Source organism: Myotis brandtii, unplaced genomic scaffold (assembly GCF_000412655.1).
Source record: "Myotis brandtii unplaced genomic scaffold, ASM41265v1 scaffold724, whole genome shotgun sequence".
Lineage (NCBI taxonomy): Eukaryota > Metazoa > Chordata > Mammalia > Chiroptera > Vespertilionidae > Myotis > Myotis brandtii.
In genome coordinates, this window is record NW_005370857.1 from 519,848 (window position 1) to 537,035 (window position 17,188).

Sequence of the window (17,188 nt, forward strand, 5' to 3'; positions counted from 1 at the left end):
GAGCACTTATTACATACCAGGAATGGGTTAACTGCTTACATGTATCTTCTCATTCAGTGCTCAGTGCATTATTTTTCCCAGCTTCTTTGCAACTCTAAGTGCTTTAAAAATTCTTTTTTAAATTTTACCGTTGACATTCAGTGTTATATTAGTGAAGTGATAAAACCTGATATTTCCAGTACCCACCTGACACCATGTTTAGTTATTACAATATTATTGGCTATATTCCCTATGCTGTATTTTACATCCCCATGATTGTTTTTATGACTGGCAATTTGTACTTCTTAAAAACTTTAAAAATAGAACTATCACTACATTATTATTAATTTAATTTTTAGATCAGAAAATGGTTTAGGGCAGGTAACATCAGCATTCATAATGTTAAGCATTGTCAGAGTTCAAATTGGAACTAAATTTTTTCTGACTCGACATCCTGCTTTATGTACTGTAGTACTGCCTTAGCACTAGAGGTATTACTCCAAGTTGATTCATGTTTCCAGTGAGAAGAGGGAATAGTGTTCATCAGTCGTCTAGAATTGACTCTGGGAAACAACAGCACAGTCAGCTCATCCCCTTCATCCACAGAGGGTGTCGAAATGGAAGAAAAAAGAATGGGAGTGTCTGTTATCAGTCTGAGAGAAACAGTGTGTAGTAAAGAAAATTGAAAGAATGAAGAAATTTAAAGGCAGAGGGAAGAATTAACCCTAATGGATTGAAAGTCGACAAAGAGTTAATTAAAAGGGAAAAAAAAGCTAATGACAAGGCCTACAGAGGAGGAGAGAATGATTAGAACTCGGTGTAAGTTGAATAGCAGTGAGCGTTCAGGTGATTGTCTTGATGGCACTCCACTCCCCTGCCCCCAACATCGCAGGGGAAGAGGTGAAGGTGCGCATACTGTGGACAGGGGGGTTGTGGCCTGGAGATTTTGGAGGCCCACACGAATGACTTTAATGAGAGGTGTTCTTATGGTTCTTGAGAAAGTCCTCATGGGGGACAGTTGGGAGTTAAGTTCAGAGCCATGAACTTCCACTCTGCCCAAGCTCAAACTCAGTGCTTCAGAGAAAATGAGTGAGATGGTGACAGGTTAAGGTCACTGCCCAATTTCAAAGGTAGTTCACAGATTGCTGAGTCCCTTTGAGACTCTTGAGAGGTTCCATTGGAACCCCTAATATAGAGCTTACTTAAATCAGGATCGGAGTAGCTTGTGGTAGATGTTGGCAGGGAGGCGAGTGTATTTTTAACCAGGTTATTAGTCTCTTCTGTGCTCTACTAACTTCCTTGGCAAATTTAAATTTAGAAAGCTAATGGCAATGCTATTCCCCAGACTCCGTGGAACACCTTTGTCATCTTCCACTCCAGTCAGCCACTAATGGGACACTAATATATTTTGACATAAAGGGACACGACTGAATTACTTGGCTTTCATTTCATCTCTGTGTGCTTTTTCTCCCCCATGTTCTAGTCTGTTTTCATGCTACTGATTGCCCTGTAAAATACTAGGTAGGAGGAAACCCAGAAGAACCGTGACACCAGCCAGGCTAGACAGTATTCACCCAGAGGAAGCCCAACAGCTTGTCACAAGTGTCTAGGAGGTTCCTGTATATGCCTTAAACATCTTCCAATACCTGGTATTAGCAGATGCTGTGGCTTATTAGGCAGAACCTTATCTAAGAGCAGAATCTTCAGAATAATAATTATACTGATAATAGCTAATATCTATTGAGCACTTACAATGTGCCAGCCAGTTTTCTAAGCACATCACCTGCATTGGCTCATTCAATTCGTATAATATCCCTATGAGGTGAATACTGTTATTATCTCTTCACCCACGAGGAAACTGAAAGGCAGAGTTTCCTGATTAACCAATAAGGGGAAGAGCTTTCCTTCCAATCCAGGCCATCTGACTTGGAATCTGAGCTGCCCCTTTGTCGAGTTGCTTTCCTTAGCTACTGTTTACACTGAGGCACAGAATAATTCCAAGAGGTTTTCCACCATGGTCTCCAGGATTGAAGGCTTTGAAATTTGCTGATGGGCCTCATCAATGGCAACATTTGATGGCAGGCCAAACGCAGGGTCCTGATCAGAAAACTGAGTTTAAGTAACCGACTGCTGGCAGGAATGGGGGATGTGTTGTTGGCAGAAGATGGGAACTGAGAACAACTCAGTGCTTGTGTAGGAAGGTGGATAGAAAAGCGTGACAAGTGGTTAGAGAGAGTCTCTGTTTTCTTCCATCTTGCTTAGCTGATCATTCCAGAGATGAAATGAGATACTATGTGAATTCATGTGGGATCTGAAAGCTCTGTTCAAATGAAAGTTTCTGTTGTTCATCCACAGTGTGCCTGCCCTTAAGTCAGGAAGATTGGTGGGAGGCTGTGGTTCAGGAGGCAACAGTGTGTGGTGGGAATTGGTGGGCAGAGATGACAGGCTGGGAGATAGAAGGCTGTTGACAGGGAATTTGATAAAGGTGACACACACTTGTTAGCCCTGGGGAGCTCCCTGGAGGAGGGGTACAGTGACTGGATCCATTCTCTGGTTCCTATTTCCTGCTCTGTTGCTACTGCTGTAGCCAGGTCTTAGTCTTAGAAGCTCCAGCCTACAGGAGAAGACAAGAGGTCACTGTTAGTGACCTGCTATTATCTCAAACATTGTATAGGAAGAGATCTTTCTACCTCTATCCTCACCCATCTCCCATTACAGAGCATGGTGGGCCACCACATTCTACGGTTCCAGCTTCCCTCTTATCTGCTACGCTTGCAGGAAAATATTTACTAATTACAGTCCATGCAGGTCACTGGGGTGAACTTGGAAATAAAAGGATTAGACCCTTCTGTATTTCAGGATAAGCATTTGGTATGAACATTGTGTGGTCACTCTGTTAATCTCTGAAAATCTTTCCTATCTACTCCCATCTAATACCTAACACTCTGCTATAATTCCTATTTTTACTCTTGTCCTGAGTTATCATCATTCATTTATATATTGACATACTTTTAAAATAATTATATTATTTTTCTAAAAATGATGACACTTAATGTAAAATAATTGCCAAATCCCATCACGTGGAGATGACCACTTGGGACCAGCTCATTGAACATTTTCTCCAGACATTTCTCTACATATACAAACTCCAAGGTTCCACAGTGTACATGAAGGAGATTCCACCATGTATAATTTCCCATGACTTTTTTCACTTACCAGTGTGTTGTTGTCAGACGTTTCCCTAGATAAATGTAGATCTACACAATCATGTAATATTTGCCCAGCATTCTCTTGTTTGAATGCACCAGTTTACTAAACCACCCCCATTGATTGTCGATTGATAAAGAAAAGACTGTGAGCACATCACTGAGCTCGTCTGATTCCGTGAATCCAGGCTCTAGGCTTTGCTGTCAAATCCATGGGATTCTGGCCATCATATAATATAAGGAACATGAAACCATTGAGTGAAAAGTCCAAGGCTCTGCTCCCAGCTCTGCCACTTAGTAGCTATGTGACCATGAATTCACTTTATCTTTCTGAACCTCAGTTTTCCTATCTGTAACTGATGGTGTGGGCATGCATGATATTTAAAGTGTATTCCACTAATTTACAAAGCTGCTGTCAAACCATACCTCCTTAAATACTTAAGTATTTATGTCAGTTGCCTGTCAATGTCCGGCACAATGCCTAATACAAAGTAGACACCCAGCAAACTCGCTTTGGCTGAATGACCAATGCAAATGTTATATCTGGCTTCTCAACTTCCCCTCAGAAACACCCATCTCATTGTTTAGTATATTAGTAGGCTTAATTTTTAATTCAGTAAACTATAGACATTTTTATCTGTTCACCATCTCTAGAATTCATGCACTTATATATAAATGTGTGTGTATGTGTGTGTGTATGTGCGTGTATGTGTGTATATGTGTGTGTGTGTGTGTGTGGGTGTGTGTGTGTGTGTGTGTGAGGGAGAGAGCTATGTATGGATGTACACATATATCTATACATGGGAGTATGTGTTTTACTTTGGGCATGAGTAGAGTGGGAGTCTATATGGAGAGAGTTAACTATACTTTGCCCTAAAATGTGGTTTTAGACAAGAGAATTAGATTAAGTTATTTTTCCTCTACCTCTAACAGAGTTGTAATGAAATTAAATACACTCACACACGTGTGTGTGTGTGTGTGTGTGTGTTTGAGGTGGGAGTAGCAGTATTCTGACAATTTTTTAAAAGTATCATTTCTTCCTTCCATCCATCCTTTCCTTTTTTCTTTCTTTCCTCTCCTCTCCTACTTCCTTCTCTCCTTCCTTCCCTTTATCTTTCCTTCCTCCCTTCCCCCTTTTTTCACCTTCCCTTCACTTCCCTTCCCTTTTCCTTCCTCCCTTCCTCCCTCCCTCCCTTCCTTACTTCCTTCCTTCATTACTTCCTTCTTTCCTTCCTTCCTTTGTCAAAATGAATGAAGGAGTAGTGCTCTTCTTTTTACTTTAGTCAATGGTGACTTTTATCCCATAATATAAGAAAGAAGAAGTAATCCTTTATTTGAGAAAATTTTCTGAACCAATGAAATTTAAGTATAATATTCAGGGACGCGTGGGAATTGTGTTTTATTAATATATTAAAGAAATAGATCGATTCATAATGGTGATGATGAAAACTAAATTGATTCACTCAACTAATACCCCTAATTAAACTATTTTGAAAATATTACTTAAGAACATTCAAGGAATCCAGGTGAAGTCTGTGAAGATGAACAGGCTGCTTCGGAGAGTTCGGTACTACCCCCTTTATTGTTTAATATCATGAACTAGAATGGATTGAATTCTTTGAAAATGAAATGCATACTTCATTCCCTTCCTAAGGAAGGTACTTGGTGCACATTTTTAATTTTGAGTTTTATTTTGCGATGCTCAGAGGCTCCCTCACAGGCAGTGTTCACTGTGATATGTTTTGACCAAGAGTTGCTCTCAGAGACTATTGAGGTGTCTAGAGCTATTTCAATCTCGCTCCTGTGCTTTTGGGGATCATTAGCTCGCGTTTTATAGTTTTCCTGTTTCTTATAAGGGTCAAGCTGGCACGTTTGGCTGTTACAGCATATTTGCCTAGAACATTTCTTTATCACTCTACCCACTATTCACTGTTTCAGATTCACTGCATGTAATTTATTGTGGAACTAAACACGTGATCTTAGAATTTTTACCAAGTTAATAGCAAATATGATATGAGTGGTCTCCAGAAGCTTTTCCGGCTTATTTCCATGTTTTTAACCTAAATTTCAGAAACTTGCGGTTCTGGGGAAGTGTTCTCCAGGTCATTGCTATAGTCTGTAAGAGCCCACAATTCTGTTTGACTGTGAACTTTCTCTTCTAAGCACGAAGACAGGATCGCATGTAGTCCCCCTGGGTGCATACGACTCCCCGTTCCACTCTCTCATTTTGGTCTGACTATGCGGTTCTTGTTTTGCAGTCCCCAGTCTATCCCAGACCGCCTGAGGATCCGCGTGAACAAAATCAGTTTGCAAGACTATGAAGGGTTCCACTATGACAAAGAGAAACTCCGGGAAGCTTGTAAGTTGGAAGTGCTTCATTGATTTCCTGTGATCTGCCTATCTTCATCTTCTTGATCTTCTTTGGTTCGATGGATAGATTCATCTCGGATCTGAAAACCATGGTTAGAGAAATGAAGGGAAGGGAAGTAACACGGGAACTCCAAGTGATGATAGGTGGGCTGAAGAAAATGCAACAGGAACATGGAATAAAATTTTCCTGCTCAAGATGCCAAGTTAGGACCAGTTGGTTTATTAACCACTTGAAGTCTTGGTTTTATCTAAAATGAGAAAGCAGAAAGGTGGTGACACCACATGGTAGAGTAACATCTAGCATAGGTGTCTTCCTGGAAGCTGGCATCATTGAGGACTGTCCTCGTTCTTCATGACAGTTATCGGTGAGGACACGTCCAGCACTTCTAGCTGTTATGTGATTGTATGATGTTAAAACAAGGCCCAAGTCACATTCAATGTCATGATAAAGTGATTCCTTGAGGATGTGTCACAGTTTCCAGAATCATAAATTGAGTCAATATATGAATTATTTCTCTATGTTCACATTTTCTAAATATTTCTTGAAATAGAGAACTAATTTGTATTCACTACATCTGTCCCTCAGTACTTATTGGGCACTTTTTTACATTCTAGTCACTATTATGCCCCCCCATAATTATGGGGGTCAGTAGTCAATTGCAATTAAAGTCAGAGAAGATCAGGTCCAGTGTCCAAGGATACAGCAGGGATGCTAATAGAGAAAAAGGCATTTTGTACAAAACCAGAGGTTTATGAACTAAAACTCCAAACTGGCTCCAAGCATGAACCTGCCTGGAGTTGTAGAAGACGCAAATAGTTAAAACTGGCAGGGGTGGAGTAGGGCTGCATCCCTGAGAGAATGCCTTCCAAGCTCTTGTTCCTGAACCTGTGATTTGGAGTGGGATTTGGTGGATGGAAATCCTGGAATTCAGGGACACTCTCAAGAGTGGGTGCAGGGACTTTTGCATCTGGAGGTGGCGATGAGTAAGGACCCATTTCCATGGCAGCCCAATCACCTACTAGGGAATTCTGTGTGAAATTACTGCCTTCTCAGTTCTCTCTGCTGCTTCAGCTTCCTCCGTCCTCTGGCTCTTTTCTATGTCAATACCGGTTAGTTTCTCCCATTCTGTCCTTCACCCGCATTTCCTTTGGTAGGAAAGTTGGAGGTGGAGGAGGGCAAATTCCCCGAATTACTCCCTTCTGTCAATGAGAGATTACATTTTCTAATGTAAATGAGATTACAAGTGACAGATCAGCACAAAATCTAATTTAACCCATAATGTGGTGGATATATATGTTTGAAATGGGAGGTTTAGTTACAATGTAAATGAAACTGACTTTCAGAGATAACTAATTGTAAAGAATAGTGTTTTTATTCTTTCTCAATTCAAGCAAATAGATTACAATTCTTGAAAAATAAAAAGAGAGAATGGATCTCAAGTTTGTACTATTTTGCAGCTTACCATCAACTCTGAAACTAGTCAGTTGGGAGTGGGGAGGGATTTTTGGCTTCTCTGTGCATTTCAATGATCTGTTCTGTCTATTCTATCCATTATCTGTCCATCATTGCCAGAGGTAGTTGTGATCTGAGTTTCACAAGAAGATGATACTTCTTGAAGCAGGTGCTTTGCTCATCATATCTTAATGTGATACAATTTCTGTGTGAGGAAACTTCCTATATCAAATTGTGGGAGGTGACTTGGTATACATATAAATCCAACAAATTCAGCAGTGTCTTTGAGACCAAAAGCACAAAGAAACACTCAAAGAGGGAATCAAGGATTTATCTCATTTTAAAGATTTGGGTTTAAAGATTATAATATACTAGAGGCCCAGTGCACAAAAATTTGTGCACTCAGGGGGGGGGAGGGGGGTCCCTCAGCCTGGCCTGTGCCCTCTCGAAGTCTGGGACACCTCAGGAGATAACGCCCTGCTGGCTTAGGCCTGCTCCTGGGTGGCAGAGGGCAGGCCCAATCCCTAGGTGCAGCCCCTGGTCGGTCTCAGAGCAGGGCTGATTGGGGAGTTGGGGCGCCGCCCCCTGTCATGCACAGAGCAGGGCGGATTGGGAGGTTACGATGCCACCCTCAGTCACGCTCAGGGTGGGGCCGATTGGGGGGTTGGGGCACCGCCCCCTGTCACACTCAAGGCAGGGTCGATGGGGAGGTTGCGGCGCCACCCCCTGTCACACACAGAGCAAGGCCAATCAGGGGGTTGGGGCGCTGCCCCCTGTCACGCACAGAGCAGGGCCCATCAGGGGGGTTGGGGCTCCATACCCTGTCATGCACAGAGCAGGGCCAATCAGGGGGTTGGGGCGCTGCCCCCTGTCACTCACAGAGTAGGGCCGATAGGGGAGTTAGGGCACCGCCCCCTATCACACACAGAGCAGGGCGGATCAGGGGGTTGGGGCGCCACCCTCTATCACCCACAGAGCAGGGCCGATCAGGGGGTTGGGACGCCGCACCCTGTCACACACAGAGCCGCAGGGCGATCAGGGGGTTTGGGCGCTGCCCCCGTCCACGCTGATCCCGGTGCTGGGAGGCATATTACCCTTTTACTATATAGGATAGAGGCCTGGGGGCTGGCTGGTTTGCCCTGAAGGGTGTCCTGGATCAGGGTGGGGGTCCCCACTGGGGTGCCTGGCCAGCCTGGATGAGGGGATGATGGCTGTTTGCAGCTGGTCACACACCCTTCAGGGTGGGGGTCCCCACTGGGGTGCCTGGCCAGTCTGGGTGAGGGGCTGAGGGCTGCTTTCAGGCTGGCTGTTGTTGACTGAAGCTCCCAACCGCTCCTTTTTTTCCTCTTTTTTTAATTTTATTCTGGGCCAGCTTTAGCTCTGGCTTTAGCTCTGACGCTTCCGCTGCTGAAAGCAGGTATCTGGTTTGTTTGCGTTCTATAATCGAAACAATGTATAACTCCAGCTCTGAGATCCCGCTGGCTGAAAGCTGGTTTCTGGGGTTTTGTTTAGCTTCTATAATTGTTAGAATGTTTCAAACTGCCAGATCAGAGGCCAACAAGTCAGGCGGGGAACGTTGGAGTCTGCAGTCACTGGAGCAAGCAAGCCTCATGTTCGCTTCCAGCTGCCTTGCTGCCGGCCGCCATCTTGGCTGACAGTTAATTTGCATAAGGATATGCTGATTAGCCAATGGGAAGGGTAGCGGTCGTACGCTAATTACCATGTTTCTCTTTTAATTAGTGTAGATTAATTAGAAGTAAAGATGGCCAACTCAGGCATTCTGCTTTTAATATATGGTGATGACACTTCTAACCTGTGGTTGTACAGGAAAGTTTGTCCTTTGGGGTTTTTACTTGTTTCTAACCCTGTTTTGCTTGGGTTCAACTTGAAACTAACCACAGGTTCATGGGAAGGCTGGCAGAGGTCAAGTTGAGTATAAAGGCAAACACCAGTTCAAGTCCATCGGTGACATACATGCCAAAATAGATATCTTATTTTACAAGCATTAAGTGAAATTCGTAGAACACACCCAGATAAAAGGAGTCTAGGAATCCACTGACCTGCATCCCAGAAGAAAAAAGGGAATGAATCCCCTTACATCATTTATTTATTGTCCACATTCACAGTCTGAACTAGAGCAGTACTGCATTACTTGGCTTAAAAATTAGTTCCCTTTCTTGATGATACAGCAAGCGATTGATCCAGGCATCACAGGCTGTTTGCCATCACTGTTTAATAGAATCTTGCTCATGTGCCTGCATCATTATTTGTATTACATTACAAATGGAATGTTTGCTGTCTAACAAAGCCCTACTCTCCTCTGTAAGGAAGGACTCCTCGGTGATTATAGGACAGCAGCCCTTTTAGTAGCCTGGCTCGTTTCAGCATATAAAAGGATGACTGAGCTGTTTCAGATACATTTCATTCTCCTTTCATTTGGCCCCAACTTACCTGGGGGCATTCACGCTAAAATAATAGCACGAAAAGGTTAGTCTTTGCCAGTCCCTCCCTCAGCTCTTGCTGGTAAATTTTAGACTTAGGTAAAGCAATTTGAGCCTTATTCACAGGGTTTATGAATTATTAACCCTGAGATAATGGTTATACTGTCCAAGGGTGGCAAATTTATTCAATTTAAAAGGTAGAACATAAAGAGAAAGTGGCCATATTTAAAAAAAAATTTCCTAAAGTAAATTTATAATAGAATGACGGCAGAGACTCACTCTTATAATCTGAATAAAGTATATAAAGAAGTCCACAATAAAGCACATCATTATATAATTGTTGGAGTCCCAGCAGGCCCTAAAGTATCCCACAATAGCATATTGATTATTTTGAATTAATGTTGCTTACTTAAGAAACAGCCGGTGCAAGAACAACACTGACCTCTCTGTGCCCCTAAAAGTAAGACATAAATCTCCCACGTTAAAGGCCCTCTTTTGGACCTGGAGGCAGAGATTTCTCTTATCATTAGATTTAAAGAACCCAGAGCCAAAGAGTCTGTATAAACAAACCTGGTTGCCTCTTTATTAATTTACTATCCAAGCCCAAAGTGTTCAGGTTCCTCACTAATCAATACCCAACCCTTGCTTAGATAACTTTCTGACAGACACTAACTTTTTTGTCCTGTCAATTCTTCACAAATGTATTGTTTGTCTAAAAATCATAAAAAGGCTTCTGATTCAGTGATTTCTCTGCGCTTCATTTTGTGATCATATTATAACTGCTCATGCATACATATTAAATTGTTTTTGTCCTGTTAATTCAGCCTTGTGTCAATTTTATTATTTTATTATTAGATTAGTTGTTAGAAGTAAAAAAGTTTAGGGGGTGTATGGAGATTCTTTCCTTTCCCTGATGTAGTCTAGACAAAGGATAATCGCTTTTGAAAATCTGTTATCTTCCATTGCCATCTATTTGGCCCCCTTTGTTCTTTACAACCCCACCCCTTTTGACTTCGGGTGGGATGTAGTAATTATATATAGATCATGTATCATAGACGTGTACACTTGAAACCTATATGATCCTATTAATTAATGTCACCCCAATACATTTAATTTTTAAAAATTTTTTAAAGGAAATCTGTTATATTTCTAACTTGAAAAGAGTTTCATTGATACATGACCTATTTTTAATATCTCGAATAACTTGATACTGACCAAGATTTAACTCTATTCCACATAAACTAAACTTTACTTCTGGCATTAGCTTACTCTGCACTTTTGAGCTGCTATGATAATTCATACAAGTCTAGGGCTTAAAACACAAAAGCAAAAACCAGTTTAGAACTAATTGAAAGCAGATGTAGCCTATAAAAGTAGGAGGGGACTAACATTTGCTTTATAGCAAATATTACATGCAACAACCCTTTTATATACATTATCTCAGTATAATGGATATTATCTGGATATTTATAATAGGTAATATATAATGTATAATAGATAATATATAATCTCAGTATATGATTCTGTGGTATAGACTAATGATATTGTAATGGAATGTTCCTGTCTTTTGTTTACTGACTTAGTAGAAGAGTTGGAAATGTGTGTGTTTGAATCTCACGACCTTGACAAAGTAATTTCTCTGATCACCAAATATCTCATCTCTAAAATGAGAATATAATTGCAACCTCATAGAGTGCTGAGAGTTAAATTCAATCTTGTATTTGAAACCCCTGGTGCAACATCTGGCACATTAGCATGCTCTCCAAAAATGGTAGCGAGGACTGTTGTGGCTGCTGTTGCTACTGTCACACTGTTCCTTAATCTCAGGCTCAAAAATCCAGGCTCATAGCAGCTGACCTCTTCTACACTATAAAGTGCATCCACCACCACCCACCGAGTCACTTTCTCACATTCCAAAATAGAATTGAAAACACTGTAAAAATATCACAGAAAGAATGTGGGAACAAAACACAATCATTCAATTTACTTTTCCTGTGTTGACTAGTACAAGAGGCTGCCATGATGGCAAGATGTTTAAACCAATGAAACGTGTAAACACTGAAAGCTCATATTTGGTGATTTGGCCAGATATCTGCAAATTCCCTTTCTTAAGTTTTAATAGTCTCATAATTGCATCATCTGGTATGCATCACCCAATTTCTTAAAAGAAAACCTTTTTGTTTTGGAATATTTACAGCTTTACAAAAGAGTGGCAAAGATACTATTCGGGGTTATACTATATTCCTCACCCAGCTTCCCTGTGGTTCAGCATTTTATATTATGATGGTACCTTTGCCAATGAAAGTGGTGTTGCTTTATTACAATTAACTAAACTCTGGACTTTGTATTCCAGAATCCAGTCCAGGACATCACATTGCATTGGGCTGGCATGTCTCCTAGCGTTCTCTCACCTGGGACACTTGCTCAGTTTTTCCTTTTTTTTTTTTCTTTCTCATGACCTTGATGGTCTTGAGGGATACTGGCCAGGTATCCTGTAGAATATCCCCTAATCTGGCTTTCTCTGTTGTTTTACTTTTAATTAGACTGGAGCTATGGGTTCCTGCTAAGAATACTGCAGAGGTGAAGTTCCCTTCTTGACCCATCATATCAGGGGTTTCCTGATCTCCACATGACATCCCTGGTGATGACAGCCTGATCACTTGGTTACGGTTGTATTTGCTAGGTTTCTCCACTATATCAGTACACTTTTTCCTTTTCCCTATGCTGTTCTTTGTGAGTGAGTCACTAAGTCAAACCCATCTTCACACTGGGGGAGGTGGATCACTGGATTTTCCATTGTTTTCAGTTTCCATATTTGAACTCAATTGAATTCCATAAATATGCCAAAATGGTGGAGTTATCTGCTTGTTGATGCATCCATGCTTTCGAAGGCTATGTTTTTACATTAGTTCTATGCTAGATACCATACCAGATGCTAGGTAAGCATGGAAGGATGACATCAATATTATTTAATCAGTACGTATTTATTGAGTGCTCACTCTGAGCAAACAGTGGTGAAAAAAACAAAAATCCCCGAACAAAAATAGTACCTGATTTGCTGGAGCATTTTTATCATGTGACAAGGACTGTAATAGAGCTATAGAAACACTAAGTACCTGTTTTCCTAGCATATATCATTTAAATAGCTAAAGGAAGGGATGGAATATATATGCAAGCATGAGAAGAGCTAATCTGACCTCTAACTAGTGATATGACCTTGGTAATGCATTTATCCTCTTCAGGCTTTAGTTGCCTTATCTGCTTAATGCAGTGGTTAAGTTAGTTCTTTCCTAAGGACATACTACATTATAGTAAATCCTTAGGCCTATAGGAATTATATAGGATTTAAAATTTTGTTCCTGACATGTTTCCTTAGGAAAGTTTTTAAAACTCGAGCATCACTCATTATAAATGAGTGCAAGCATTTGGAACACACTGAGTTTGCTAGAAATACTGATTTTTTTTTTCTTTCAATGGCTTCATCTACAGTTGAATTTTTCCCCCTCATTTAACAAGTTGACAACCATGCTGTGCAGGAGAGATTAGGCCTCCGTTCGGTAGAGGTCAGCGTTCCATTTTGAAATCTGAGTTAAGTGATATCAATCTGTCCTCAGAAGGCACTGTCCATCCTTTTGCTGGTGTGTTTATGTTTATTCCTATGTTTAAGAGGAAACATTTACCCAGAATTTTGTGATTAGTTTATTTTACTGTTCTTCTCTATCATATATATATCCTATATTTGTTTTTATTAAAAATATAATAAATATAATAATAATAATAGTTAACACATATTGTACTATCACTGTGAGCTAGGAAATTCTTAACCTTTCTACACATGTCATGTAATTTAATTCTCCCAACATCTCTGTGTTATAGGTACTACTTTACATATTGAGCAACTGAGGCACAGAAAACTTAAGAAAGTCATCCAAGGGCCTGGCATTCTGAACACTTATTTAATCACTATGTTCTCTATTTCCTCCATATAGTAGTTCTTATTTTTTATATGAAATACCTTTAATAGTAATTTTGTTTTTAAATCTTTCGCAATCTCATTTAAAATGCCTTTTTGTATTTAACTGACTTGGTCTTAATTTACTTTACTCTGGTTTGTTGAACAGGTTTCTGTTTTTGGATCTCTCTCTACCCTGAAATAAATAATAAATTCAACTAATATTCACTGACCACTGGCCATAGTTCTGGAACTGTTCAAGCGATGGGGGCCCTGGAGTGTCCCCACGCTCATAGAGCTTATATTAATTCCAGTGGGAGAGGCAGACAAAGAAATAATATAATAATATAACAAGGAAACAGAGCAAAAGAGTGACAAAGGATTCTAGCTTTTTTTTAAATCCTCACCTCTTCTAGCCGCCTTTGTCCCCCACCCCAGGCCTTCACCACTCTGTTGTCTTTGCCCATGTATTATGCATATATGCACAGAAGTTCATTGGTTGATCTCTTCCCACCCCCCCCCCCCCCCTGGCTTCTTCTGAGGTTTGACATATTTTTTCATTGATTTTTAGAGAGAATGAAAGGGGGAGCAAAAAGGGGTGGGGAGAAAGAGAGAGAAATATCAATGTGAGAGAGGCACATCAGCTGGTTGCCTCCTGCATGTGCCACGACTGGGACCAGGGATTGAACCTGCAACCTAGGTACCTGCCCTTGACCAGGAATCAAACCCAAGACCCTTCGATCAATGGACCGATACTCTAAGCACTGAGCAAACCAGCCAGGAATTCCAGCTTTGATAAGGCTATCAGGAGGGACTTTCTGAAGAGTTGACATATAAGTAGAGGCCTAAAAGTAAAGAATAAGTGCACATGTGGATTTCTGGGGGAAGAGTGTCCCCAGAGAGAGGGAACAGTAGGTGCCAAGGCCCTGGGATGACAGAATCTGTGGAAGTTTATATGGCTGGAACCTGATTGGTTGCAGCTGGGGTGGAACTGATTTTGAAGTTGTAGGAAAGGACCAGCACATAGATGGGCTTGTAGACAGACCATGGAGAGGGCTTGGGATTTTATTTGGAGTGTTATGAGAAAGTATTGAATTATTTTAAAAAATGTGTAATAACATGCCTGCATTTCTTATGAATTATTCTAGATTCTGAAAGGAGAATTGATGGTTGGGTTGCAAAGGGGGCAATGGGGACACCAGATACAAAGCTAGCATGATATTCTAAGGGAGAGAAATTGAGGGAGTTGGCAGAAACAGATGGATTCTGGATCTGTTTTGGAGATAATGCTGGTAGGATCAGATGGTGGATTAGCTGTACTCTGTAAGAGAAGAGGTGATTTGAGGATGCCTCCCTCTGAGGTTTTGGCCTCAAAAACGTGGTAAACAGAGCTAGGGGAGATGTAGAGGACCCTACATACAGCGAGACAGGAAAAAACACACAGGGGAGCTTGTTGATTGAAAGCCAAGAGAATAAAAATGTTTTACAAAGGGGGTGACAACTGTCAGATGCTCCTGAGAGGTGGCATAAGATGCACACTAAGAATGCATCATTGGATTTGGGTAGAGGGTGGTTATTAGTAACCTCATGAAAGGTTGTACAGTGAAAAAAGGTGCAGGTGAAGAGTGGGTTCATATGCAAATGGAAGCAGAGGAAGAAATCCCTTCCCTCACACCCCTCCATTGCTGCTTTAAGATGTTAATCTGATGATTCAGGAGCCAGAGGGCTAACTGCAGGAGCAGTGTCCCTGAGTAGGTGGAGATGGGATTGTGCACAGTGGTTTCCAGAGTACAAGGAAGGAAGACAGAGGAGGGGTACAGAGGCAGTAGATGGGACTAGGGAGAAGCAGAAGTTGTATTCTGATTACTTTACTCAGTGAAATAAGAAGGAAGCCTACTAGCTAACAGTAGGAAGGGGGGTATCACTGTTCAGAAAGAGGGAGAGAGTTTGAAAGTCAATTTAAAGAGCAAGACAAGGAGTGGCCATATCTAAAAAATCGCTGAGCAGCACTTTAGATATGAATCACCGAATTCATTAGCTTCCATCAGCACATAGAACGACTCCTCAGGGCCTGGGGGTCTTGACTTATAAATGAGTGCACTCTTCTGTGTTCTAAGGGTATCACTGTTCAGAAAGAGGGGGAGAGTTTGAAAGTCAATTTAAAGAGCAAGACAAGGAGTGGCCATATCTAAAAAATCGCTGAGCAGCACTTTAGATATGAATCACCGAATTCATTAGCTTCCATCAGCACATAGAACGACTCCTCAGGGCCTGGGGGTCTTGACTTATAAATGAGTGCACTCTTCTGTGTTCTAACTTCAAAGATTCAGATGCCAGGGGGAATAGTAGGCTGAAAGATGATCTTGTTTTTAATATAAATTCCTTTGTTGTCTAATTCTGTTTATGATCTAAAGTCATGCTTCGTTTATAAGAAGATAAGAAGTGCTTTCAGGGCTGTGCTGTGTTAGATGCTAATGTCAGGTCTCCGACAAGGAAATGAGCCTAAAGTGTTGATAATGATGTTCGATCATTTTATTGTTAAAACTTAGTCCTTGGTAATGAGAACAATCAACTACAGGTATATTCTTAAGTCTCTTCCTGAAGGATTATTTTTCCTTTTCATTGGTTCATTCCATGTACACGCACATACACAATGATGACCAATTCTCCCTGATGATATAACCAACCTATTCCATCTTGTTCCCTTCCCAGGTTGATAGCCTGGGGATGTCCACTCAAATAGTAGTTAGCTTTCTCTTTAAGTCTTTCCTCTAAGAGTCTTATATAAAAGTGGTACATTTTTATGCACTGTGTTAATGAGTGAGTGAGGTCAGCCACTGCAGTCATGGCATCATAGTTAATATATAATAACACCTGGCATTTGCGTTGTGCTTCAGGGTTCGCAGAAGACTTGCATATACACTATCGCATGCTTTATCACAGGAGCACTTAGATGCCCTCACATGGGGTCATACAGCTATGACGTCTTCTCTCTCCTAATCCAGTATGCTTTTTAGTACTCCCCCTTATTTCTGTAAAGACATAGCTCTGCATTTATGGAAATGTGTTTTTAAAAAGAATTTAGGATCATAGTTCTTGTTATTGGTTGGGTTTCCCCTGACACTTTTGAGTTTTACCTGTAGCAGATTTATTGGAGTCTCTAAGAGGAGACAACAGCTGTGAAGAGGGAAGAAAGTAGGAATCTGTGGAAGATTAAGAGGCAGACTTGGAACTTTTGGAAGAGCTACATTGGGAAGACTGTTGGCGATATTCCTGTAAAGAAACAAACAACGAGGGAAGGGACCACCATAAGCAATAACTGCAGATGCCCATAGGGACATTTGGGTCTGGGATGGCCATGTAGAGTTGTCCCAGTGAGGCAAGGAGTATTAGATGCAGGTCAGGTTGTCCCCTTGGAGGGAGCACACCTTGAGTGAGGAAGCCTTGTTTCTGGAGAGGGAAGCTGTGAGCTATCGGCAGAGCCAGCACTGCCAGCAGCTGACGGGATGGGTGTCTCAGTGCCATCATGGATATGGGTGGGGCACTTCAGTTCCAAAAGCACCATCTTGTCTATGGAACTCAGCATCTGATATTTTAACTAAGGCCAGGAAGGAACCACCCTCACACCAAAATCCTTGAGACCATCCATCCACTTCTTCACTAACAACTATTTATTGAGGACCTACTACGTAGCCAGCACTGTTCTAGGTGGTAGGGATTAGACTCAAATGATCACTAGCCTCCAAGTTCCTCTCTGTATCTTTTGACCTGATCTCCCTACTATTCC

At 41.3% G+C, this 17,188-nt stretch overlaps 1 protein-coding gene across 1 annotated transcript in view; it reads left to right on the forward strand.

Annotated features, from left to right (window-relative positions):
• Positions 1 to 17,188, forward strand: part of DGKI (diacylglycerol kinase, iota) — a 325,776-nt gene that overhangs the window by 218,091 nt on the left and 90,497 nt on the right. Inside the window, exon 24 of the mRNA XM_014530144.1 lies at positions 5,444 to 5,544. Coding sequence (XP_014385630.1) covers positions 5,444 to 5,544 — 101 coding nt within the window. The remainder of the gene's footprint in view (positions 1 to 5,443; positions 5,545 to 17,188) is intronic.